This window comes from Rhipicephalus sanguineus, chromosome 1 (assembly GCF_013339695.2).
Source record: "Rhipicephalus sanguineus isolate Rsan-2018 chromosome 1, BIME_Rsan_1.4, whole genome shotgun sequence".
NCBI classification, from domain to species: domain Eukaryota; kingdom Metazoa; phylum Arthropoda; class Arachnida; order Ixodida; family Ixodidae; genus Rhipicephalus; species Rhipicephalus sanguineus.
In genome coordinates this window covers 113,422,960-113,444,719 of record NC_051176.1, presented here as the reverse complement: position 1 = coordinate 113,444,719, position 21,760 = coordinate 113,422,960, and the positions used below count along the sequence as shown (strand labels likewise).

Here is a 21,760-nt window from a genome sequence, read left to right as displayed (position 1 = left end):
CTCAAACAAGTGAAACCTCGCTTACATTTACATGGAATATAACACACACCATAACATACCGTAATTACAGACCATGATCACGTATGGGAATCTAGCGCATTATGTATGTATGTATGTATGTATGTATGTATGTATGTATGTATGTATGTATGTATGTATGTATGTATGTATGTATGTATGTATGTATGTATGTATGTATGTATGTATGTATGTATGTATGTATGTATGTATGTATGTATGTATGTATGTATGTATGTATGTATGTATGTTTTCATTCTCGGTCATATTCCCGGTAGTGCGTGGAACGAATTGCCCGACACACCCACTCTCGCCCACAGCGTACACGTCAAAACTAGTTCTGGCTAACCCCGAGGCCAGTGGTGGCGCCACATGTCCCTCTTCCACAACTGTTGCTGAAAAGTTCACTGTGCTTCGAAAGTGTGGTCGGTTTCGCCCGACCACATTCGATCTAGCATCGCATCGACGCCCATCGACGGAACAACACTGATGTCCGTGCTTCGATGACGTCTTGTGCGCCGCCCCCGCAGCGATGCACCGTCCTGGAACATCGAAAGGTTGGTCTTGTGAGGTCGCGGACGTAGCCTGGCCGAAGTCAGCCGCGGCCAACGAGTCACATTTAGCGACTCTACACGTTGTCGGTTGCTGCCTGCTCCGGGCGCAGCGTGTTTTCGCGGTGCGGGGCCTCCGCTCAGGAGTACGAGCGCATGGAGTAGCGCGTGGACACCGATGTGGGTGTCTGCCGGTAGCAGCGTGCCTCCTCTTGTTTGCTCTTCGACGAACAGCAGCGCATCCGAGCCCGGAACTCGGCGCTGAACTTCTCCTGCGGGTCGCGGCGAAAAGAGAGAGGAAAAGAGCGGAAACCAATCAGCACGTGCACGTCCGTTGGCCGCCTAAATGCTGAGCGGCTAAAGTTATACATTTAAAGCAGACAATGTACGTTTCCAGACATTACTGTCACCTTTGGGAATGCCGAGTTGTACCGCACTAATAACAGGGAAAAAAAGGAGCGTGACCCTCCCCTCCCCCCCCTTCGGCTCCAGTTTATCAAGGGAACAAATGGTTTTCAACATTGCTGGCTGCACATGTGCTGAACTGACCACACTCAACAGTAAATTAAAATGGATAATCGTAGATTCGCGAACGACACAGCCACAGACAATAAAGAAAAAAAAATTACGAGAGCTTGATATGGCCAGACCAAGTTGGGTCACGGCTCGGCGAATATCCATACGCAGAACATTTGTATGGTGTTAGTTATTGTAGGAGACGGGAGTCCCACGAATTAATACTCTGGGCGCAGTCCACGCAGGCACCCGAGGCTGCATTAAGAAGTTCAGAAGGACCCCACTGTGATTTCATCTACGCAAATTGAGTACTTTGAATAACACCAAGTATGTGCGGCTCATGTTCGGAATTTCGAACCATAAAAAATTCCCCTGTGCATCCCTGTATTAGCGTACATCTGGCGTGACATGAAAAGTTCATTTCCCGGAGCGTGTGTGGACTCATAAAAAATATAATTCACAATTGCATCTGATTCATTCAAGGACTTACTAACTTTCTAGTGTTTCAGCCAATAGAAATTTCGGTATATCACATGTCAAATAGCGTTGTATAGATTTTACGTTTTGCAACGTCACGCCTCTCAGTGAGTAAGCATTTTATACGGCACTCAGCTAGAGCTATGTTGTTTGTAGTATGATCCGCTACATAAATCGAAAGAAAGAAAAATGGAACTTCAGGGTAGTAGTGTTCAACAGATGCTCGTCTTCGTCGTCATGTAACTGCAGTGTTTGGGGGAGTGGTGAAGCGAACTTGTCATTTGAATGATCATTCAGTGTAGATGAGGACGTTCCGCATCAGGACAAAGAAAGACACATAAACCACGACACTTGCTGCTCTAGCAACTAGCTTATTTTAGACCACTTCATATTTATCTACCCGCGCACCCACAGCCGTCAGCGATGTACAACAAGATAAAAGACGCGTACAAAGCATACATAATGCACATTCGGGCGTTAAACACAGGCGCGCGCACCACTGAACTCCAATACAGAAAAACAAGAAAAATAATTTGTTATCGCATAACAGCACAAAACAGGCGTCAAAAATATGGCATACATAACACTGTGTGACCAGAACGCAATCGCTGTAATTATAACGTATTTATTTTAATAATGAACTACTTCTAATGTCCATCCGAAATTCGGCTTCCCGTTGGCTCAGCGCAATGCATGCTTGACTAATGCATCCTTCTTTCTTTTTGTTTTGTTTATGTGAAAGGCTTTCGCTACTTCCCTGCTCAGCTAATCCTTATGGTGAAAAAGTGTGATACCACTGAAAAGCGGGTAGGATGCGCCCTTAGAACAACGCCCCTTTTATGTGGGAGTGAATGTTTCCCCCCAGTGAACTCTTACGTTTCAATAGTCCTGTGCTTATGCATCGACCCCTTTGGCCTCTGTAGGCTTTTCCACGCAATAGGGGTAAACGGTATACGACGGATGACTAACACTGTGCAAATGCTAGCGTATGCTTTACCGCGCATCTACTGGCATTTATTTTACTACGTTTTGAAACCTTACAATCCAGTCCAGCACATATTTTACCGAGTTCGCTAGGTGCTGAAAAAAACTCGGTAAGAGCTCTGTAAAATACGTACTGGATGGGATCGTAATGTTTCAAAACGTAGTAAAGCAAAATGCCAATAGACGCGCCGTAAAGCATATGTTAGCATTTGTTAGCGTTAGCATTGGCATCCGTTAGCGTTAGAGTCTGTTGTATGGTGGTTGCCCCTAATGTGTGGGAAAGTATACGTAGGCCAAACGGGTCGATGTATGGACCAGAACACAGCGAATTCCATGCGTAGCGCCATATTTGCATCGCGCGTCGCGTCATCTATTGCACACGCGACGAAACAACATGCCCGGGCTGCCATGCCAGCAGACGCTACACAGTGAAAACGCGAAACTTCCGAAACTCAGCCTGTCGGTGAGCGTGTTTGGCGTTTTTTCTAGCCTGGATATTTTCGCTATTTTTATTGGAACATCAAGAACACCTTGCTCATGCAAGTCCCCAATGTATACAGTAAGTGCTGAGCAAGCTGCGGAAGCAATCTCGTCAGGTACGTACACGCTGTTACATTTGTAAAAAACGTCCTCGCTGTAGTACGCGTGAGTCGTAATTACAGTGCTGCTCGCGAAAGAGTGAAACGATGTTTTGTTGCCGCATATTACAAGTTGCGCACAAAGGTTTGTGAAAACTCGTCATTTTAGCATGCATCGCGTAATAATTAGAGTACGCTTTGCAGGTAGTTTAGCGGAACGTAATTTTTGTTTCACGAGCGCTCTTACAATAACGTGTCTTTCTCACAAAAGCGTGCTATCAGAGAGTATCACCTGCAGTATCGTTCATCGATCCCTTTTCGAAGCTATTGGCGCGATTTTAATCCTGTAACGATGATGCTTTACAAGCGAAACTGTGCTACTCTTAGTTAAGCCGATATTGAAATGGGCGGAATCCAGCTGTCTCTTATTAAATGTGTGCTGTGTAAATATGCTAAAAGTTAGCTGTCGAGCTAACGCTACGCCTGCGACGTAAAGGACACTGGCGCGACTACTGTTTACTTACGTGTCAATATGTGCTATGTGCAACTGGATGCCTCGTGTTCAAATAAATTTGGGGACATCAAACACTGAAATGAAAGCACGAAATTCTGGGCAGCTGTGGAGGAACACCGTACCATTTACTGCCTTTTGAAGTCGAAAACTTGTAACCTTGAAGGCGTGGATGCCATCAAAAGCGCTAAAGGTTGACACTACGTTGAAAGTGGCAAAGCATGCTGACTGCTTGTGCTTGAACGCACTACCTTGCACTACATTTTCGTCAAAGGAAACGCTCAAAGGCATTAAGTGCACCCCCACACAAAGCTTGCGTCTGCCTTTAACCCAGCTGCGTGTCACGCAAATTAGGTTCGTAAAAGTGAATAGGTGGGCATCACACTAGAATACACGCAGTTAGTGTACTTGCTCGCGCATTCTCACTCGGCTCCTAGTTTTCGTGCTTGAATTACAATTATCCACTCGCGGCGAAGCTGAAAACACTGCACCGGCACTGTTCCCGTGGAGCGTCGTGATCGTTGCAGACAGCGCCAAGTAATATCCTGTTGCGCTGCTTGTATTGGCATCCAAATACGACGCAGTAGTGCCTAGACGAGCTCTTATGCGCGGAAGCGGCGTGAACGGGTATTTTTTCGCACTTTGAAGCCACAGAACTACAGCTCTCCCTGTTTACTTGGCGCAACCCATGCTCGCCTTGGCAGCCCGGCGTCTGGGTGAGAGAGTATCCGCTCGACTCGCCAGCAGCATGGGTGCGAGACAGGCGTGCTCTGGTGTATAGACACAAGACTATCGGAACACAGGAGTTCACTGGGGGGGGGGGGGGGGGGGGGGGGGGGGGGGGACATCCATTCCCACATAAAAGGGCATTGTTCTAAGTGTGCACGCTAACCGCTTTTCACTGACACCTCAGTTATTTTGCACCGTAAGGATCGGCTGAACAGGGAAGTAGCGGAGCCATTTTACATAAACAAGAGAAAAGAAGGATGTATTAGCCAACCATCCACTGTACTGAGCCAACGGTAAATCGCATTCTTGGATGGGCATTAGAAGTAGTTGATTATTTTAAAAATCCGGCAGATCCCACGTATTGTGGGAATCGATTTCATGCGAAGCAGCCAGCGAGTAGCTGCCTATGCCGCTTCTTTTTTTTTTTTTTCTTTGAGCCAAGCGTTACGAGGACGATCGACGCCTTTGTATAAATTGAGCAGTTGTGGGAATAATGATGGCGTACCACGCACGCCTACTTCACTGGCGCATAAAGGGTAGCTCATGGTCCGATGCAAGATTGGTACTCCCTTTAGAGAACTTTACGTCTGTTTTATCGAAACGGGGAAGTGCACACTACGGTGCGGTGAGGTGCATATCATTAGTCGTGGTTGTTGGCGTAGTTCTCCGGTATCGAGCAACACTTGTGTATAGCTTGCTGAGTCATAGCAGTACATATGTAACGTTTATTACACTGTTATCAAAGCGGTTAGCCAACACTGCAACCACAAATGACGTTGCGCCGACATGACGCCTGTATAGGGTATTTTACCGAAACATTTTCGCCCTGTTGCCACTCTGTGGTAGTACACTTGACTGCCACGCAGAATGCCATGGGTTCGATTCCGGCTGGAACCGTGATTTTTATTCATTTCGTCTATCTAGATTTTCTGCAGCACGGGCTCCTTAACGCTATCGTGTGAACATTTCCAAAGTATATTCTCGCCGTTGCTAGGTTGATATAGACTGTGGATCACGTGTGGCCCATACCCGCATTCCTTGGGCCGTGGTAAGCGGGTATGTGCCACACGTGACTGAGGAAAAGCGTTTGATGGCGTACGCGACAAGCATGTCACGTTATCTATGGCATTACCTGTTAATCGTGTTCGTAATACATTTATGTCCTCCTATGCTAATTTTGGTTTATACCAAGTTAAGGAGACGACCACAAAAGCACCCAGACGTAGGTGGCTAGACAGATAGACAGACACAAACGGTCAAAGTGCGTTTGGACGGCAAAGAAATCGCTTCGCATTTAATAAATATGTTATGATTGCAGCGATTGCGTTATAGAGTCACGCAGCGTTACATATGTCTTATTTTCAACGCCTGTTTTATGCTTGTATATTGTCAACAAAAAATATTATTTTTCTCGTTTTTTAGTTTGAAGTCCGATGGTGCATGCGCCTACGTTTAACTCCCGAGTGTTCGGGATGTATGCTTTGTACGCGTTTTAAATGCGAAGCATTTCTTCGCGAACCGTAGGCACTTTGAGCGTTTCTATCTATACGTATCTATCTATCTATCAATCAATCTATCTATCTATCTACCTAGCCGCTTACGTCTGGGTGCTCTCGTGATCGCCTCCTTAACTTGGTGTGGACCTAAAAAATTGGCATGGGAGGGTAAGAGGGGTTCACGAATATGAGTGTCTGGTCATGACATGAATAACATGAAAATCCTGTCGCGTACGTCGTCAAACCCTCTCGTCCAGACACGTGTGGCATATACCCGTATACCACGGGCCGCGATATGCGGGTATGCGCCACAGGTGACTGACAGTTTATATCTACCAAAGAACGGCGAGAACAGACATTGGTAAAATTAATGCGAGAGCGTTAAGAAAAACCGACATCGGCAGCTTTGACCCGACCAAGCAAAGAACAAAAATCCAGGATTATAGCAGGAATCGAACCCAATCATTCTGCGTGGCAGTCAGGTATTCTACCACAGAGCCAGGCCAGGTCTTGAAACTGCTCCAGAAAAAGACCCTATGCAGGCGTAATGTCGGTGCAGCGTCAATTGTGGTTGCAGTGTTGGCTATCTAATTTTATAACAAGGCAACAAACATTACATAGGTACTCCTATAATACAGGCGTCATGTCGGGTTAACGTCAGTTGTGTCTCAAGCGTTGGCTTCGCTTTTAGAGCGGTCTAATAAACATTACATATGTATTTCTATGGTTCAGCAAGCTATATTCAAGCGTTGCTCGACTCCGGAGGAATACGCTAACGCATGATATTCACATCATCCCACCGTAGCGTGCACTTCGTTTAGATAAAACTGACGTCTCTGCTCTAATGTCAGCGCTGACGTTAAGTCCAACCATAAGTTACTCTTTAAACGGCAATGTAGTCGACGTGCCTGGTAAGCCCACGATGTGCACACAACTACTCCTCTTACGAAAACACGCCAATCCAGCTCGTAACGCTTGGATAACAATGCAGCATGGACAGCTACTCGTTGACTGCTTCGCGTGAAACCGATTCCCACAAGGCGTGGGGTCTGCCGAATTTTTTTATCTTGTTGCATATCTCCGACGTTTGATAGTGCGCGGATATATAAATATGAAGTGCTTGTTCTTATGAAGTGTTATGAAGTGCGCGGTTATATAAATATGAAGTGCAAGTGTCGTGTTTTGAGTGTCTTTCTTTGCCCTGGTCCTGCGCGCTGCCTCACCTACACGGGATGACGATCAATCACCAACTCACCCAATTGTCATCGTACAGATTGACTCCCTTTTTAATGAACACGTCCACACCTACACTAAATAGGCACTCGTCGGGCGCATTGGATGGTACTCTGGCGGGCCGGCATTCAGTCCGCCGCTGCGACAAAAGAACGTCGGAGCGAGTTCTGCAATAGTGGCGCCTATGAGACGAAGGAATTTTGTGTAAACCTCCCGGGATAATTGGAAAATAAAGTAACGAGTAACGTGACACCTCACGCTACCGAAAAATGTTAACGTAAGTACGTCATTCGGTACAGTTCCGAAATAGTAACGAGTACGTTACTAAGTTACCGAAAAAATGTAACGCGTTACCACCAACACCGCTTAAAGCTAATCTGTTATTTCCGTTCAAAGGAGGGAGATTTCCCCGCATCGGGGTTGCGGAAAGAGGCTGACAGACACTTACGCTATAAATGGCGTAAATGAAAGGGTTGTAGCAGGAATTGCTCATGGCGAGCCAGTGGGAGCAGAACCAGATGACGTTGATGTAGCGGTATCTGGAAGCAAAAAAAAAAAAGGGGGGAGGGGGGTACACGTGTCAGATAAAGGTTCTCGAGGAGTACAGCGACATACATCTTCACAATTTTTTTCTTGGCTCAACAAAGAGGCATCTGTCGTTGATGCAACGAAAGGGTGGCACACACGAACGCCATTCCATTCGGGGTCTACGTGAATGCTGGTTGCATTACTGCAACACAGAGAACCGTTAAACGCATTCTGAGCAAGCGTCGTATGGCACGTGCCATAGAAACTCAAGCACGGCTCTATAAGTACAGTTGGGTAACAAGCTTTCGCACAAGGCGAGACGTGTCGATTCTAGAAATTCCCGAACGTATACAATCGCTCTGGTTTTTTTTTTCTTTTTTTTATTGCTCCCACAAGAATTCCCTGCAGACCAAGGATACCGGTCAGACAGTAGCCTCCGGAGGTTGCGAGAAACTTTACAACGAAGAACGCTTTTGTACACGTCCAAAGCGAGCGTCCACTTATGTCGAAATGGCATCGATGTCTCCTTCATCGGCACGCGCTACGAAATTCTCATTGCTCGCATGGGCAGCGCGATGTGGCAATGTTGGCATATGCGCTAAACTCAGCAGCACTTGTTCCCCGGCTGCACACACGGCAGTGATGCGAGAACAGTGGACGTTGATATCTAAACATCTCAGACAAAGACGGACTGATAGAGCTACTTGGGAAGCATGTAATGATTATAGAGCGGCTAATGATTCTTCTAGGAGTACACGTGCTGCCAGTATCTTGCGTAACGTTCCAATGCACTTGAAGTTTCGAGAAAACCTCCTCTCGAGCTATCTGCAGTACTTTTTGCTTTCGCTGTCAGCGCTTGTGATCACTTATTTTCGTCTTTTTCCCATCATTTCCAAATAAGGCAGATCAGGCTTACACGACGTTAACTCAAGCGGAACCGTCAGCGAAATATTGAAACAGAATTTAAGCACTCAGTAAATCTCCAATGACAAAGGGTAGATTATAGCATTCAGTAAAATGAAAGATAATCTCCTGTCCTTTGTACTTCGTCAGTAATGGAGGATAATGCGTGTGCTTTATCGATTTTCATTGCGTACGAACTTAGGTGGTGGAGCGTGAGTTTACAAAGCAGGAGTAAAGAAAGGAGTTAGTCTGTAGCGATTTGCATAAGTTGTAGTGTCGTGGCCAGTGACACCCTTGAACACATCGTATAGGTTAACTTTCTCATGGAAGAGAGCCTGCAAATTTTATACAACGCGCGTTTTATGCTTTTTTTTTTCTTTTAGTTAGCGCTTAGGGTAAGACTGAACTAGTCACTTAGAATTAAGCTGAATAATATGCTTTTTGATCTTAACCCTGATAACATAAATAGGGTATCGTGTCCGTACATAACTGGAGTGATAATGCAAACTCATTTTGCTATATACTAACAATGATTAATCGGTACTTTGTGAAGAAGACGGCGAGGAAATAAATTACCAATACATCCAACGTCAAGAAATAATATAATCAGTCGGGTGTCATCATTAGAAACTCTTATGTGCCGTAGTGCTTCGGGCACAAAGGCCAGGCGATACTTAGCTTCGACGTGGTTATTCCGTCTTAGACACTGCTATTGCATTGCGACTAGATACATGGCATGATCGTACTATCCTTACATTACGTACGCTAAAACATATTCAGTCAAACGAGGCAAGTGCGAAGGTGAACGGCCCCGTTCGCGAATGTTTCTTTCGAGTGCACTCCAAATGTATAAAAACTGCAGGTGTAAGTAGCAAAAAAAAAAAAAAAGCGTAACTTGGTTCACAGCAAACAATATTTCTCTTCTTCGTTGAGTCAGGCGCTCAGTGCGCCGGCCTTACATTTTCGCAGCCCACTTTCTCCTTACGGGCCCCCGAGGAATTCCGCTCCCATAGCATCCCAGTCAAGCTCTCTAAACGCCCAGCGACATAAGGACCACTGCTTTTTTCTCTTTTTTTTTTTATTCTCGGTCTCATCGCCCGTGGCACCGACCCACTACATAGCAGAATGGGGGGATTAGAGGTCGAGATAGTATACAACCAGGACCACGTTGTGACATGCGGCTTCCCTTCCGCGTATTCTCCTCTTTCTTGATTTTTGTGCTTCGTACGACGTTGTTTGCAGAGCCTTCTGTCGCTTTTCGCTCCTCCCCGGTGTTAGTTTATATATAGATATCATATACGCGCACGTTAGAGGAGCCCGAAAGCCCGGCTTATAAGTCTGCTGCCGCCGCGCCACCTAAGCACCGCAGACCGCGATTTGTGGGCGGTTTATACAGCGACCACAAGCAACCAAGCCACGTGCGACATAGATGCGCGCCGTGATAATCCCGCTCACTGGTTGATGATGGGATAGAGCTCTTGGAGAATGTTGTACGTCTGGTAAGGCAGCCAGCAGATGGCGAAAATGGCCACGACCACCAGTATCATCTTGGTCACCTGCGAAGATGAGAGCAAAGCATGAGGGAACATTAAATTAGTTGAACGAGAGAGATAGAGAGCAGGGGGGGGGGGGGGCAAAAAGATGGAGGTTAACCAGAGGACAATCTCCGTTTATCTACACTGCACTGGGTAAAGGGGAAAATAGGTCAGACAGATAAAGGAAGAGAAATAAATGGATAAAAAATACGCCAGGCTTGCGCGGAACACGCAGCACAGTCGCAGCGAAAGCTGGTCTTTCCAGAGCCCATTGTAAAGTCTCTTGGGGCAACTAATGCAAGTACACTTGCAAGGTACCCACTACGCCATAAATCGTCATAATCTTTGTGAAGTAGGGAAGCACACACTATGTCATTATTCGTCATTCTGCGGAGTAGAAAGGTACCCGCTACACACCTGTGAGGAATCATGTGCACTTTGTTGATGCTGTGGCTGGTGACGATGATGAATTATGGCTGAGCCCTTTGTTGGAAACATTAAACGAACCACTTGTTACGCAATTCGTATTGTATGACGCCTGGTTGATATTTTACTCTTCTACTACGCTACACAACATATGTAACAAGATTCCTTGCCCGATATGACGCGTGTATAGGGTCTTTTTGCAAAGGAGATTCAAGCACCGGCGTGGCTACGCGGTAGAATACCCGACTGTCACGCCGAGGAACTGGGTTCAAGTCCCATCCTATCCTGGATATTTTTTTTTTCGTTTTGCGCGATAGCGGTTACGAACACCGGCGGCGGTGAACAACTACGGCACCAAAATCGGCTGTTAATTGTTGTGATCTTATAACAGCTTTCGCCGTAAAAAAAAAAAAAAAAACCGGACTGAGAGGGCGCTGCCATTTGTAGACATAGTACAGTGTTCAGGTGCTAGGTGGTGTTAGTAGACACTTTCACGTAGGGTGCCTCGATGTGTGCGCCTCCTCCGAGGCGCTGGCATCGAGGCACCCTACCTTTACGAAATGACTGTGCAGACGGCGTCAGTGTGTAGCGTAGTGTTGCGTTCATCTGATTGTTGGCGAGTTCCGCCTGCGAAGGCATCATGGAAACGTTAAAGGGACACCGAAGGCCAATAACAATTTATGACAGAGTGATAGGTCAATGTGTGAGAACGTCTAAAACATCAATATTATCAGCAGCAGTGCTCTACTAATCGAGAAATTAAGGTAAATGCAAGACATGATATGTGCCACGAGTGGGACATTTTGGAAATGATCCCGATGACGTGAAGAGTCCCGAGTACAATTAACCACTAGTAATCAAACTAGCTGCGATAAAAAAAAAAAAAGAATCTTCCGTGCATCACAAGACGTAATAAAATGCTGCTTGTTCGTTTCTGTTTGATTCATGGAAAAAAGAACCCATTGGCGTTACCATGGGGAACGGCGCGAGTGGTTCAAAAGTTCCGTTTTCATCGTGCTGCGCGCGTCTCAGCGCTAGTTTCGGTATCACGTACTGCCGCGTGTGCTTGGCCCTGGCTGTTTTCGCACTGTTGATCCTCTACTTCTGCTGCTGGCTAAGCTAAGATCCGTTACAGTGAACTATACAGTTTCGGAGTGGCCCGTGGCCGCGTCTTCGAAAGGTTGGTGGCTGCTGTTGCGCAAAAAGCCGTAGCGTCGGCGGCGGGCAGTAAAGGCGGGCAACGTTGGGCACGGCAGCTGCTACGTCTGAAGGCCCGTTCAGGCGGGTGATTTTAAGTGCGCTAACGCCGTGCGGACCACTAAAACGTGATTTTCTTTCAATATAAGTATTTACTTGTCACGAAACAAGCACTGCGAGGTTTCTGGAACGCTATTTCAACAATGAGCATCGACTTAATATTTGCCTTTAGTGTCCCTTTGAAAGAACAGTTTGTGAAATTTTGTTTCTCAAAAAGTCGGCAATGGAGAGTTCCCAAATTCTTTAAGAGGCTTTCCATGAGGATGATATGAGACGCACACAAGTTTTCGACTGGTTTGGGCACTTTAAAGGTGGCGAGGTGAGTCTTGAAGACCAACCTCGTTCTATAGACACCCTGCAGCTTCGGGAAACAAGGAAAACATTGAAAACATTCGTGCAAAAATCAACAAAGATCGTCGTTTCACGATCGACCAAACTTCAACAGAGACAGGCGTGAGTTGTAGCTCGTGCCAGTGGATTGTCAGAGAGGATTTGCACGTGAGAGGTGTCTCCGCTAAATTTGTTTCTCACTTTCTCACGCAGGAGGAAAAAACCATGCGCCCCTGCACACACGGCCTTACGAGTGACCGAATATTTGGCATCTCAGCGATGGTCAGTCGTTCCCCCTCCCGTATTCGCCCACCCCCCGCCCACCCTCCGTATTCGCCAGACCTAGCCCCATGCGACTTTGATCTATTTCCGCGAATGAAAAAAAAAACCGCTAAGCGGGAAGCATTATGGTGATGTGGATGCGGCACGAACACCTTCGCAAAGGGCACTCGACGACATCAAAGCTGAAGAGTTCTAGACATGCTTCGAACAGGGGAAAAAAAGACTGTGCATCACGTCCACTTTAGAGCACTTTAAAGGTGACTGAAGGAATTTTGTAAAAAGGTTCATGAAATAATTTTTTATGACAGAAATCCGTTTTTTTCGTGCCCCCTCGTACACCACCATAATAATTCCGGTGTATGTATGCGCGAAACTTTAGTCTCGTAACTGGATTTGCATATAAGGTAGTTGTTTCCGCATGAATAAATTCATCATATAGGGTCTGTGATGACGCGTTATGCATATTTCGTCTTTGTTAACGCTTAGTACAAGCAAGCAAAGAAAAGAAACGTGGGCGGTCGAGACTGACGCGCAGGGTGTGCAGATGTAATTAGTTTTCCCTCCAAATTATGGTGGTCGCTGAAACTGTCTACGCGTGATATATTTTCACAAAACAGTATGAGTTTCGACGGTTTAGAAAGTTGCCTTCTGTAGCAATAGGAAAAATAAATATCAATTCCACACGCTGTTTCAGTAAAGATAGAACGCTGCTAGCGAGACAGGGTTTCTATACTTTTTTTTTGTTTCTTTCAACCTTTTATTTCGCCGACCATCAGCGGCACTGTTGTCGACTATTCATGAGAAGAATCTTGGAACAGGGGCGTCCGCGGTTACTCTGGAGCGAACCTCCAAAAATCTTCCTTACCGCCTCCGTCCGCCACTGAATAACTGTTGTCCCGCCATGTTTAACATGCGAAGAGCTAGCTATCTGACGTCTCTTAACTCTGATGCTTTCAACGGTTTCTTCTACGCGTATGAGACGTTTAGCGAATACAAATACAAAGTTTCGTGCAGAATCATTGACAGGTGTCATATGTCAGGGCAGAAACATGTGATCACAGTCACTCAAAGTTTTTGCAACTTGTATGTACTTTTTTTAAAGTTTGTAGTCATACTTTTCGGGAACTGTGAAATTATTCTGTCTTTGTGAGCACACTCTCCCACTCCCTACCCCATCCTCTACATCCGTGTCAGCTAATCGAGTATGCTTATGGTAAACCTCTCTGCCTTTCCTTGTCTCTCCCCTTGCTAAAGCAAATGTCATATTGATTGTCAAATGCCTCCTCGCTGAATTAACCATTTAGCCGTCCTCTGATGGCGCCTTGACTTTTACGTTCCAGTTTTATGCGTCCACTCAGAATTAAAAGAGGGCTCATTTTAAACAGTATTTTATACTAGGTGCATGTATAGTATTTTTCTAGGGCAATACCGCCATAGTATGGAGAATTATGCCAACCTGAGCGAATTGATCGCCTTCTACCGTAACGGGCGCATAAAACGCGAGAAAAACGCTACAGCCCGTCTCTGAACGTTTCATTGTCGTCGTTGCTTTGTCTCCATCTAACTGTTTGGTTTTTGTGTTGTGACATCACCTTATCGATGCTTGTCAGTTATGTTACTGTCGCGAAATATTGTCCAACAAAACTGTCAATATTCCTAAGGCAACAGGGAGATCAAACGGTTATGCGAGCTGATCTTTCGATGCTCCTTTTGTGCCGAACATAATACGCGACGTCAACAACCACCACGTCGGTGGTCTCGACAAGCAAGCGCGCTCTTTCGACGGCAAAACATCGATTTGCACAAATAGCCTACCTGGCAGACGAAAACGGAAAAAGTCAGACTTTCCATAAGCAGCTTATGCTGGGCCTCGTATGACGCGTCTAGCGGTACTGGCTTCTTGTTTCGAATTCTTGGGTGCGCGCACGTGTGTGTGTGTGTGTGTGTGTGTGTGTGTGTGTGTGTGTGTGTGTGTGTGTGTGTGTGTGTGTGTGTGTGTGTGTGTGTGTGTGTGTGCGCGCGCGTGCGTGCGTGCGTGCGTGCGTGCGTGCGTTTCTCGCATTGGAGCGTGTCGGCTGGCGTATAGAATTTAGGTGTCAGGCTTTTAGAGCGTTAAAACAACACCGTTTCCGAGTTTTACGTAAGGACCTATCTCTTTAACGCCGCTCGTTCAAAGGCCACAAGACGGTAACTTTATTCGTTGAAAACAAGCTTTCGTTCAAGGAAGTGATCCAGCTAGCGTGGATAAGATATAACGTTGAGAGGCAAATATAGCTCATGCCTATGTCTGATGCCGTAATTTAAAATACACGTAAAACGCAGGAATGGTTTTATAAGACAAACCCTGTACATATATGTATGACGCATGCTGTATTTGAAAAAGAGAAAGCAAGCTTGTAGTGGTGTAAGAAGCGGAAATTCAATTTTAGGCCTGGAATTTTAAGAAGAAAAATATGTTTGAGAATTGATAAGCTTTAAACACATTGAAGCACGAAGTTTGTTAATTCGTGCCTCTGGATGCTGTACAGTTAACTTGAGTTTTGTAAGGAGCATCCACCGTTAGATTCTCACAAGCGGACACCTTTCGAATTATGAAGGTCCTACTCCCAATGCAATTACGAAACGGTGGCTGAAACGTCAGTTTTACCCGCTTTAGTTGTATTGTTACGCGCTGCCTAAATAACGGTGATATTCTATTTTTTTTTATTCCTGAGTTAGAGTCTTGTAAGCTCGAGAACTTAGTTTCTTGAAATTTTGTACTTTTTGACAATTAAAAAAAATGATAGCCTAAAAAAATATCCGGAGCGGAATTCAGAAAATTTCTCTTTCGTGAGTGCCGTTTTGCCATTGAGCCGCACTGCCTTCTCTAACCTTATGTCCAGCATCAGCATTTGGCTGAAATATTCTCTCACAGACATTTTTAGCTTAAGACATCAGTATGAATAACGGCCCTCTTCCTACAGTTACTAGACTTTATTTTGTTGAATTCCGCAAGCTTCGTCAAAATTGGTGCAGTTGCGAAAAGAAAAAAAACGAAAGCTTCTTCTTTCTTGTATACTTGGGCGCTTCGGAGCAAAAAGCTTGTTTTTAAATAAAAGATTTACCTTATGAGCTCCTAGGTGAACATATGGCAGCAAGAAATCTGCAGCATCGAATTCGCTCTAGTGTTCCTTTATTCAACACTTCGCGCGCTACTTTTCTATCACGTCGATAAGTCTATACTGTAAACGCATGCTATTCGTAAAGTGAGAGGTACCGGCAGCAGCGTTGCAAAGAAAACAAGTGCATATACTATAAGGTGGGTAATGAATATTGTTTGGACACAAGATCTTGTTCTTTTCTTTTTGTCGCAGCGTGGAAATTTCGATTACGATGTTTGTGCGCGTAAAAAGAAGGCTTGCGGAGAACGCCTAACAGGGATATACGCTTAGTCAACTGCTCTTGTATTACGATGGTTGCAGGTTAGCCCTATGACCTCATGCAATCAACGTGACGCAAGAGGTCGCGGGTTCAGTTGGCAATTGGTTCTACCTCAGTGCAGTTGTCACGTTTTTATTTTTATTCTGCTTTTTCAGCGACGCCAGTGTTGAGTATATCTAGATCGATAGATTGCATGAGCGACGGGATTGTGTGCTGCGAGATTTCAGCAACTTCATATAAAAATTCGCGCCCAGTAGAATGCATTCTACCTCCCACTCGAACATACCTTTCAAACAGGCAAAGCAACCGCAGCAAGAATTTCATGATTCTCACATTCATGAACTTTCTGCTATGGTTTTTCGGTATGTTTCCTTGAAATGTATGTTCGAGTGGTAGGTAAAATGTAAGCGGGAAAAAGGAAGGCTATTATCTCAGTTGTGCGATTTTTTTTTTAACAACGCAACACCCGCGCTGCTGCAACTTCTTCGCGGCAGTCTAGTATACGAGCCGTAAGGTGAAGTGTTCGTTAGGTTAGTAGAGTGCAAAAACTCGGGCGCCGAAAGAACCGCAGGTCGGCCACAGTTACATTCACCGCCAGAGGGTAATCAAGTTGGCACGGCGGAAGTCGAGCCGAACGTCCGTGCCTGAGGGTCATTATCGTAAATACGATCGAACCTCTCAGGTGCGAAGTGAGACTCCTGCGTGACCTTGCGTGACCGACCTGCAGCACATCACACGAAGGTACACGGAGAGCAACGATTCCCGCGAACTGGAACTGAAGGTGACGGGGTGGGGGGGTCAGGACAAGTCGTAAACATATATAGTATAATAGATATTTACCACTTGCACAGACCCCACGGCAGTTAAGGTTCCTTTCTCTTCCTGAATTTGTTGCGCTCCCGGCGCTGGAAACTTCAGGAAGAAGCTCCAGGTGAACGAGGAAATTTCTGCGCCGTGAAGCACAGGATTGAGGAACCGGAAAAGCGACCGTAGAGCTTTCCATCTATTTTATTTCTTATACTTAAATATTACTATCTCGTCTCCATTGTTATAAAACCTTTTTTTTTTCACTATAGGCTGCGTTTCCTTGTTGTAAATTGTGGTACGATTCTTTTAAAAGGCCCCTCAACAGGTTCGACATGCTTGAGCTGACGAGCGCAATGCATACAATGGGCGTTTACGATCGCGTCTGCCAAAATTTGCAACGCTACGCGCCGCAGAAATGGGTCAAATTTCAAGCTTAACGCTGCTTGCCCTTCTCGTGGGCGCGCGCCCATAGAATGAGGGGATGACGTAGACGATGGAATGGCCCTACGTAGGCGGTAGTGCTGTGACGTCGGTCCTCTACGTAGACGACTGTGCTCTGACGTCGCCAACAGTAGCACGTGACAGTGCGATAAATATTTGACACGACATGTGTAGTTTGCGTAATTTGTTGCTTGAATAGATGAATAAAACTTGAGAGAAATAATGAGACACACGAAGGGAATGTGTGCGTCTTTCTCATGTTTTTTTCTCGTGAATTGCAGCGAGACGCGGAGCTAATGTGCCTCCGTTTCGCATTCGTTCGTGTCCCCGCGGTTAGCGCATCGAGCATACGTCAGCCCTGGAAACGAAAGTAATGTTCTGGCGCATTCGAGAACTGATTATGCTCATTTATTCTAACGCGTCCAAGGAAATGTTTATGCGGCACTCGCTCATGACACCGCTAGTCTCGTGCCCGTACAAATGTCGCAACTTTCATACCCGTCCCGCAGAAACAACCAGTACACCACAGAGAACGCCGCCGCAACGCCCACGGCCGTCACATAAAAAAAAAAAAAATTGGCCGCGTATCTGCGTGCTTCGCTGCAAATGTCGTCGAAAGGCGATAGCCTTCTGCCGGCCGTACTGCATTAGTCCTGCTCCTCTATGTTGAATCGCCGCATCTGGCTAATAGCGTCCGATTTGCAGCGCAGCCAAAAAACACTAGCATTTTCAGCGCAGCCTAAGAAGCACTAGGGTCTTTAGAATTGCGTATCTATGTATTTTCTAGTGAAGGAACACACCACCTAATACTTACGTACTGATGTTGTGCCTCTGATATGCGTAACATTTGCTTTTTGATCGACAATTTTAACAAGTATGAACGGTGCTACTAGTTCAAGATGGCTGGGCGTTGAGAAAGTGGTTAAACTTTGGCCGGGTGGCTGAATCGGGTGACAGACAGACAAACAGAAAGACAGACAGACCAAAATTTCCGCGTTTAAGTTCCCCAAGAAAGACTATCATCTTTAAAAAAGGTAGTGGCCGTGCAGCGCCGCTCGCGTTCTCGGCTGGCTCGGGCACGTCATGCGCACGTGACCATGCATGCGCATGACGTGTTCATGCGTATGTGTCAGGTGATCCTCCGGGCCGAAGAGGGCAGGGGAAGCGGCCATTGATCTCCAATATACAACAAAAGAAAGCAGCATCACGAAAAGTATATATATATATATATATATATATATATATATATATATATATATATATATATATATATATATATATGCATGGGTCATTCCATATCAAGTGTGCCAGGTCAATTTTCGGCCATCTAAGATCACTCCGAAGCAAATTGGGCTGGTATGTGCAAATGTCAGAAGTAGTCATTGAGGCTTTATATTTCGGGGAAAAAATTTGTGTTGCCTAGAGGGCGCTTCGAACTTGGGGCACGGAAGTGACACTGTGTGCTACATAACAATTTACATAAAATTACTGGTTTGAGCCATTACAACGACACAATTTTTTTCTTAATTTCAAGGTGCTGCTCTTTCATGACTATGACAGTTTAGCAGAGACTTTGTCTGGGCAAGTTGGTGCGACATTGCAAAATATAACAGCACGAGGAACGGGACTGACAGCACTCGTTCTGTGGTTTTTGTGTCTTCAGTCCCGTTCCTCGTGCTGTTATATTTTGCAATATGACAGTTTATTCACTTTTTGTTTCAACTTTCATTATTTTTGGCCTTGAAGAAAAGTCGCAAGATCCTGCATGTTTAGCATTTCTTAGAAAGATCCGTGATTTTTCTGCGAGTAATATATTCACATTGAGGACTTTGCAGGTTCCTATAGCAAGTGATAAAAATACTGAGGGATCGAAAGAAGAAGAAACGTTGCCACAATATCATGACAAAGTTGGGGAAAATCGCGCTTTGACTCATATTGCGGCTTCATTTTCGCAATGTAGCGGTCCAAGTAAAAATATGACTTTTGCATCGTTGTGTAGTATGCTTTGTGGGCATGACGTACAGGAAATTTGAAAAGAGTAGTCTTTGCTTTAAGCGAGAAAAAAGTTTCTAACTGAACAACCACAAGGTGGCATGAAGTTTTCCTTTGTCTCGCCTTCACTGCATAGTACGTCAGCGCAGGATTCCAGCGGGGGCTTTTCGCAGGCAATAATGCAAGTAATACAACTGCTTGCCACTTATTTTAGTAGTACTGCTGTAAATAACGTCAAAAATGGCAATAATGCTAAAATTACGGAACAGTACTACCCCTTGGACCATCAAAGGGCAGGTAATATTCAACCGCTTCATCGTCCAAAGGGGCAGAATTATAATGAAATCAATGGCCTGCAGAGCTATTCTAGGGCGCCGTGTTTGGCTTCTGATAATTAAGATACGTGGTCTTACCAAACAATTAACGGCATAACTAAGCTATAGCTTGTTTGATTTGTTTTTGTGATCTTTCAGGTATAAGACGACGCGTGCCCTATATATATATATATATATATATATATATATATATATATATATATATATATATATATATATATATATATATATATATATATAGAGAGAGAGAGAGAGAGAGAGAGAGAGAGAGTTCTTGGAATTTTCGGCTCCTGGATACGTTCGCCTTTCACAGGCGCTCGCTGAAGCCCTCGTGGACGGTAGGCTCTTTGCGTGCTACGAAAGCACATCCTTCTACCTCTATTATCACGTTCTTCTGTTTTCATGATGGGGGGGTGGCCAATCTCTGTTCGGTGTTCCCCTCCTATGTGAGAGCCTGCTTCTGTCGCAACAAATGAGCTCAGAGCAGGAGGATATTTGAGGGGCACGAGCACCGAGCGACAGACCATCTTGTTTCCCTTCCAAGCATATCCGGTAGAGCGCTTACTCCCGGTTTTCGAATACCCATAAAGAGTGATCTAAAAATATATATATATCGAGCCTTCTGGTTCAAGTTATCGGAGCATAACTTTGCTTAATATAAGGGCCAGCTGGGATCGTTGCGGCACCCGGCGGAGGAGATGTCACCACGCGCTTCTTTCTAGGCGGCCTCCGAGATCCGCTCCGGCAGTGCACGAAACGCGGACTTCACCCAAGAAATACACGCTAGGCACACGAACGCCAACGTGCCACTGCCAGACCACTGCTAGACAGTATAAGGGTCGCCTCCAGAGTATTTTTTTAACAGCGAAGCTGTTCTTAGTCGAGGCTTTCATGTCCGGGGATGTGGTAGCGGTGATCACGTGACCTCGCAGTGCGGATAGTGAGGATCGGTAGGAAGGGGAGGGCTGCGTGTGCTGCGAGAGGCGAGACCGAGGGCGGAGGATGTCGAGGGATGAATAATTTTGACCTCCTGGAGTTCTTTGACATCTGGGCACCTAAATATAAGTACGCGGGTGTTCCTGTACCTCGCCCCCAATAGAAATGCGGCCGCCGTGGCTGGGAATGGAATCCGCATCGTCTAGCTCACCAGCTTGACACGTCATCTTGTAAGCTACCATGGCGGGTTTGATGCCAGGAATGCGCACCCATGTTGATAGGACAACTCAAAGAATCACCGTTGAATAAGAAGACTGAAACTGAGAGAGAGTTCCACTGAAATGAGCCGGAACTGATCGGATATAGTCTGCGTGTATAAAAAATGAATAAAAGGATGCATTTATAGCGAAGCCACACGTGTAGTCGTTGAGTTCCCTATATACAGTACTTACAAGAGGGAAATCTGGCGTTAGTGTCGATGGGAGTTGCAAGCAGCGTGGTTCAGCCAGCATGGGAATGATGGGTAGTGCATCGATTTGCCTAACTTCGTTCTTCTAGCTCCATACACATTTCTGAATTTAAGCATGAGTCATTTGCAACAAATTCTTGGTTATGAACGTGAGAATTAGCAATGATTATGCTCGTGTACGGATAATTATTGCCTTCACGCGTCTGCAAAACTGTGATTGCCCAGAAAAGATAATGTGGTAGTACCAGTGTTGCCTCCCATGCTGGTGCCAAGATTTAACAGCGCGCGTAGTTCGATGGTATTAAATGTGTTTCAATTTCAAACCCATACTTTTGTCACTAGTGGTGATGCATTAGTGTTTTCAAGTACGTAAGAGTAGATGTGCCTTCTGAATAATGAACCGGTTATCGCTCGGTTCTTTTAGTGCGGGACAAGTGCACTACGGTGTTTTTACATTGTGAAATTTTGGCAGCGCGAATAAACGGGACACAGAAAGAGCGCGACACAAACAAATGCCGACTGAAACTTAGATTTATTCACATTAAGAAATATATACCAGAAAAAACACGAGCGAAAGGGAAATACATGAGGGAAGGGTCCACCGAAATCAAGTGTCGTCCAGAAAGAAAATTTCACAATCTAAAAGCGATAAAGGCGATATATCCCTGGTGTTCTTTCTGATATATATTTCTTATGTGAATAAATCCAAGTTTCAGCTTGCGCTTGTTTGTGTCCCGCTCTTTCTGTGTGCCGTTTGTTTGCGCTGCCAAAATTTCGCAATGGATCTATACTAACTAGCCGCGCCTATCAAACCTTCTTTGTTTTTACAAGCTGCGTGGCCGCAAGGACGTAAAGCTAGACAAATCCATGCACTATCCATCATTCCCATGCAACAGATCAAGCGCCAGGCTATTCCCTCAAGGAAACTGCACGCGAGTAATAAGAACGTAAAAAAAAAATGCGTACAGAATACGAAGGAAAAAGCATAACAACAGATGGCAGAATT

The 21,760-nt window shown here is 45.4% G+C and overlaps 1 protein-coding gene across 1 annotated transcript in view; it reads right to left on the bottom strand.

Moving 5' to 3' along the window:
* Positions 1–272: 272 nt before the first annotated feature.
* The window catches only part of LOC119386553 (tachykinin-like peptides receptor 99D), a 229,955-nt gene continuing 208,467 nt past the window's right edge, over positions 273–21,760 (bottom strand). The window contains exons 2-4 of the mRNA XM_037653837.2: positions 9,980–10,080; positions 7,542–7,632; positions 273–841 (exon numbers count right to left, since the gene is read on the bottom strand). Coding sequence (XP_037509765.2) covers positions 710–841; positions 7,542–7,632; positions 9,980–10,080 — 324 coding nt within the window. The 3' untranslated portion in view covers positions 273–709. The remainder of the gene's footprint in view (positions 842–7,541; positions 7,633–9,979; positions 10,081–21,760) is intronic.